We start from the raw sequence: 6,169 nt of genomic DNA, 5'->3' as shown, positions 1-6,169 counted from the left end.
AGACTGCCTACATTTTTTAGAAAAGAGAAGGGGAGCAAATAGTTGAAATATACGGAACTCAACATTTTGAAAAAGTAAATGCTAAAATATTTTTATATGCAACTATGGGGAAAATAAAAGACTGTAAAAAAGCTTTATGGAAGAGGGTATGTCATAGTGATACCAGTCTTATAATATGAATATTTTAGTAGTTGTATAAACACATTGTAGAAGGGTATAATTCAATGGGAAAATCATTAAAATTGCTGCCTTAATAACCAAGGCAATCAGTCCAACAACAAATATTTATTATATTAGGATTGTCTGCAAAATCATAAATTTGAAGAATTTAAAGAAACATAAAAAGATGTAGATGAAACAAAAGAAACTATATAGTATCAGAAAAATTAAACATACAAAAACTATAATTTAGTAATTCAATATAGCTTCATGATGATGATACCTTTCGACTTAGAACTTTCTTAACTGCATCTTTCACATCCTTGTTCCTCAGACTGTAGATCAACGGATTCAATACAGGAATTACAATAGTATAGAAGACTGATATCACTTTGTCCGTATTGGGTGAATAGAGGTAACTGGGACGTGAGTAAATAAAAAGTAGCGTCCCCTGGTAAATGGCTACAGAGGTCAGGTGAGAGGCACACGTGGAGAAAGTTTTCTTCCTTCCACTGGAGGAACGAATCTTCAAGACAGAGAGGAGAATAAAAAAGTACGAGATGATAATAATGATGAAACAGATGACCTCTACAGAGCTGCCATATGTGGAGAGTAAGAGTTCATTGATGGAGGTGTCAGTACAGGATAGCTTAAGTAGTGGGGGGAGGTCACAGAAAAAATGATTGATAGTGTTTTTGTCACAGTATATCAGTATGAATGCAAAGGATGTGTGTACCAAAGAACTCAAATTGCCACCAATATAGGACAAGACAATCAATGATACACAAATGCCACGAGACATTACAACAGTGTATAACAGTGGGTTACAGATAGCTACATAGCGATCATAGGCCATAGCAGCTAAGATAAAGGATTCTGTGTCAGCAAAAGCACAAAAAAAGTAAAACTGAAGTGCACAACCATAATAGGAGATTGATTTATTTTTTGAAAGGAAATTGACAAGCATTTTGGGGACAATGACTGAAGAATAACAGAGATCGGCAAAGGATAAGTTGCTAAGGAAGAAATACATTGGGGTCTGGAGCCGGGGATCCACCCTAATGAGCATCATCAAGCCAATATTCCCCACTAGAATCAGGCTATACATGCATAGAAACACCAGAAATAGGACAACCTGAAGTTCTGGTCTTGTGGGAAATCCAAGTAGAATAAATTCAGTTACTACTGTGGAATTTCCTTCAAGCATTTCTGAAAGGAGTGAGTTTTGGGTTTTGTTTTGTTTTTCCTTTTAAGAAAAAATAGAGGAAAAAATCATTCAGAATATTTGTGGGGAAAATGCGTTTAATTACTTTTATTTATTTATTCATTTATTTACTGTTATTCAGAACTAATTACTTGAAATTTATTACTGTTTATAACTGGAAATAGCTTTAATGATCACCTAGCTTAAAGTCCATTTTTGAGAGAAGAGGAACCTGAGATCCAATGAGATAAAGTGTTTGACCAAATAGTAAAGAGTAAAAAGAAGATTTAAAGTCATATATTCTGATTTGAAATGCAGCATAATCTCTATATAAGTATATTAGCAAAAATATTTGTCAAGCCCATGTCCTTTTGGAATCTTGTTAAAATAATATTTAGTACGTGACACTGACATAAGAAGTGTAGAACACAACAGTAGAAATATCAAGATAGAATTTAACACCAAAAAATTCACACATTTATTAATTTGGTTAGTTATTGAAAAAATTTTTGAATTAAATTCAGAAGTTAAGGATGGAAATCATGACTCTGATTCTGGGTTGAGAGACAATTCTCGTCTATTCCATTTACCTCATTTTCCCAATATGTACAATAGAAAATAAATTAAATAATGAGTAACATTTTTCTAGTATTTTTCATTGAATAAATTCCTTTTATCCTCATAGGAATCTTTTGAGATAATTGATATTGATCTTTGATAAAGAAGATGAATTATAGAGAAATTGAATGGTTTTATCATAATAACATCATTCAGAAATAGATAATGTGGGATTTGATCATTGAACTTGCTATCACAAAATCCAAAGTGTAAGTATATATTACTCTGATTATCTTGATAATCTTCAAATTCTCTTTAAAGTCTAGGCACTATAACAATTGATTGATAAAAAATATTAAATTTATTCAGTCTTATAGTCATTTGATCCTTTTTTGCACTTAATGAATAATTAATGTATACAAATAACTCCATATTGATAGGAGCAGGAGTCCTTTATATATCTCTTATAATTCTCTATATTTCCTAAACACCAGAGCTCTCTTTAAGATTTAAAATATTCTTCCTGTCCAACCATTATTAAATTTCCTCTTATATTGGCCTCATACACACATATGTGCATGTATATAGACTGGCTAGAGTAGTTGTTAGCTGATTCTCTTATGATTTTCTAAGATCACAAGATCAATTATTCTATAATTTTTTCCACAGTAGAGTATACTCTCTAGAAAATTCTAGTAAAGTTGGCCAATAAACATAAACACATAGATCATTTTTAAGAACTCTATTCAAGTAAAACCCTGAAATTAATGGACTGAGTAATAATTGCAGTATCCAATGAGAAACTGTAGTGAGTAATATCTTCCATGCCAGGACAATACAAATCTTCAGCAACTACTGCAAAGCAAATGGAAAAGGGACCTACACAACACTCTATATGTACATTTTGTGAGCATTTCTAAAACTTGAGTGCTTCTTGTTTTTAAGTGGGAATAGAGGAAATATTATCAAAATCATTAAATAACAAGGAAATTTAGATAAATATTTTCTACTGCTATTCTATAATATTTATTAAAATAATCTTATCCTTTTAGAGTTGTCAGGAAGCTTAGTCTCTTAATTGAACATCCTGGGGCTCACTGAGATAAAATAATAAGACTGTAATTATTTAAATGCAAGTTCTCTAACTCCAAGAATCATGCTACATCTTCTTCCCATATTATAACAAATTCCCCTATCCTTTATAATTCAATACAACAACTATTTATTAAATGTTCAATCAGTTTTTCCTGACTCTAAGTCCAAAACTTTGTGAATTGTGTTGCCCTAATATGTCCTGGTTATGGTTAGCTTAGATCAACATCTACCCTGCTTTTCTATAGAGATAACTCAGAGACACTTTTCATAATTTTCAAGCAACTTTTCAAGCACCTTCTAGTAAAGTTCAACTAAATTTGAAAGATTTGAAACAGAAGCCAAGAGATTGACTGCATGGTTAACATCTAGTGAGGATACTGGACAATATAAAACAACAAAATGACAAACATCTCTTTTTTTTTTAAGTTGACTTCAAAATGATTATACTTTTAACCATATCAAATGCCAAAGACCCCACACTAACACACGGAAAGGCAATGATGCGTAAAGATACATTAAAATAATAGATGATTCTGATCTCAGTTCCTTGAAATTTTAATTAGTTTCAAAATCTTATTGAAAGACAGAAACAGAGAAATGGAGAAACAGATAGAGACAGAAAGATGAAATATCGAGAGAAGGAGAGGGAAAGTGAAAATTAAGCATTTTTCCCATATCAAGAAACACCTTACCTTTGCATTATCTTTTTGTGGCATGAAAAATTTCTCTCCCTATTTTCATGAGGCAGGGATGAGGAGGAAAAATATGGCAAGGAATGACAAGGAGAAATTAGATGGGAAACATAAGCTTTCTGTTAAGAGGGAATTTGAATCCTTACTGAAGCAAATGAATACTAAAAATAGATCTCTAGGTAATTAGCCTCACCCAGCTTCTCAATCTGATTCCCTAGAGTCTGGAGAAGGAATACAATCACAAACATGTTGTAAGTCTTCTGCCAGTTATACTGAGATTTATTAACAGTCTTTCACTGATGTTCTGGCATTAATGTGTCAGGCCATGAAGAGGGTAAATATCTTATTAACACAGTAAAGTATCTACTGAGAACTTAATAAAATAATTCACAATCTAGTTCAAATTCCAATCTCTTCTTATTTGAAATTCATTTTCTATTTTTTTATTTATTCCATCACAAATACCACTAGTATATAGTTGAAAGTAACTTAATTTTCTACTTCACCTTAACAGATTCCAAGAGACTCAATAAATTATTCTTGTTTTCCAAATTTTGGAAGAACTGTATTTCATCCAAAATTACCTTCCAAATAAGACAAATCAAAAATTTCAAATCATGTCTGCTAAGCTACATGGTTTCATTTTCTTCTAAATTGTATAGGTTGAATTTTGACGCCAATGGCTCATTGTCTGAAGGTACCTAATTTTAAAACTATATTAATTCAATTTAAACAAATTATGGAGGTTCCACCTATGAACCTAGCAGAGAGCAGGAGGAGAAGAAATTGTAATTCCAAAGTTCTAATCCTTTCCTCCCTCATAGGATATGTTGAGTAATTTCATGGCTATTTTACATTCACTGAATAAAAAAAAATACTCTGACTATACTCTCATTTAATTGAATTTTATTCATTAATTTTTTAACATAATCTAAATGCCTGTCTGTATAATTCAAGGTTCTTAATTGCCAAAAGGGAAGCATATACTAAGAGCTTTGAGATCCTCTGTGCTATACATTTAAGATGGCTAACTACATGGCCATATAGCAGATGATTGGATGGAAGCACAATCTGGAGGTAAATTTGTTAATGACAAGGTATTATAGCTTTTAACAGTAAGAAATATCTTCATAAACCCCTCCCCCCAAACAAACCTATAACTAAACAACCTACCTAAAGAGGATTGAAGTACTTTACATTTAATTATAAGAATATAGTTATCAGCAGATTCATGAGAATTTATATGATACATCCTACTTTAGGGACCTAATCAGTGAATGATTCAAAAGTTTATTTGCTCCCAAGGGATATGCTGAAGAACTAATTAATAGGGCATACAAACATTATAATTTCTTTCTAGAAACAATTGTATAAATATTACACAAATCCCAGTACTATTGAGGAAGTAATTGCCACTCAGGCCAACTCTGGAGTTATAATAAATTAAGTTCAAAATCCAAAGATTTGAAATTACAGTAAAACAGGATTATATATTTCTTTTAAAGTGGCTTTGTTTTAGCAATTTAAAAAATATCTGAAATTTCATTTATTTTTTTTGGTAAACTACATATATTTTTAAAAAATTTATCTTTGTCCCCAAAAGACTTTGTGCGGAGGAAAAGAGTAACATTAATATAATTTAATAGCATAGAATCTAATATTTTAACATCTCATGACTTCTGATCATCATCATCATTTGTATATGTGCATTTTTTTGTTTAGTCATATTTGATTCTTTGTTATCCATTTGTCATTTTCTTGGCAAATATAGTGAAGTGATTTGCCATTTACTTCTGCAGATATTTTTACAGATGAAGGAACTTAGACAAACAGGAATAAGTGATTGACCAGGGCCAGAAGAGTAGTAAATTTCTAAGGTTACATTTAATATTAGAAAATTGTTTCTTCTTGACTCCAAGATAATCATTGTATTCTCTCTGGAAATTAGTTGCCATTAGATATCTTAGATATATAAATATAAATATAAAGATATAGATACATATATATATATATATATACACACCTATATATGTGTATATATGTATCTATCTATCTATATCTATATCTGTCTATCTATCTATCTATCTATCTATCTATCATCTATCTATCCTAGATTTTTACAATCAAATGTATACAATCAACACAAGAGGATGATTATTACAGCATTTTTGAAAGATTAACCATGCAACAAAGAAAAAAATGAATGTTGTAAAATGACAAAAGTACATGTTTGCCTCTAAAGAAAAGATCTAAGAAATCATTCCTATCTTATTCTTCTGAAGATGAGGAATATCTATGACAGACCCAAGATAGTGGACAGAAGCCAGGAATCCCTTTAAAATGTTCTAGATTCCCTCAAAAACAGCATCAATCAAGCCGCTAAATGGATTTTTGAGTTACAAAATGCACAAAAGAATAGAGTGAAGAATTTTCCATCAAGTTCTGTCTCGGATGGAGTGGA

The 6,169-nt window shown here is 31.0% G+C and overlaps 1 protein-coding gene across 1 annotated transcript; it reads right to left on the bottom strand.

The window, feature by feature from the left end:
• Positions 1–427: 427 nt before the first annotated feature.
• On the bottom strand, positions 428–1,366 carry LOC141516899 (olfactory receptor 5I1). Its single transcript, XM_074227855.1, has one exon. The coding sequence runs from the start codon at positions 1,364–1,366 to the stop codon at positions 428–430; it is 939 nt and encodes a 312-aa protein (XP_074083956.1).
• Positions 1,367–6,169: the final 4,803 nt, after the last annotated feature.

This window comes from Macrotis lagotis, chromosome 3, assembly GCF_037893015.1.
Source record: "Macrotis lagotis isolate mMagLag1 chromosome 3, bilby.v1.9.chrom.fasta, whole genome shotgun sequence".
NCBI classification, from domain to species: Eukaryota; Metazoa; Chordata; class Mammalia; order Peramelemorphia; family Peramelidae; genus Macrotis; species Macrotis lagotis.
The sequence above is the reverse complement of the archived record's forward strand: the minus strand, read 5'-3'. Positions and strand labels throughout refer to the sequence as shown.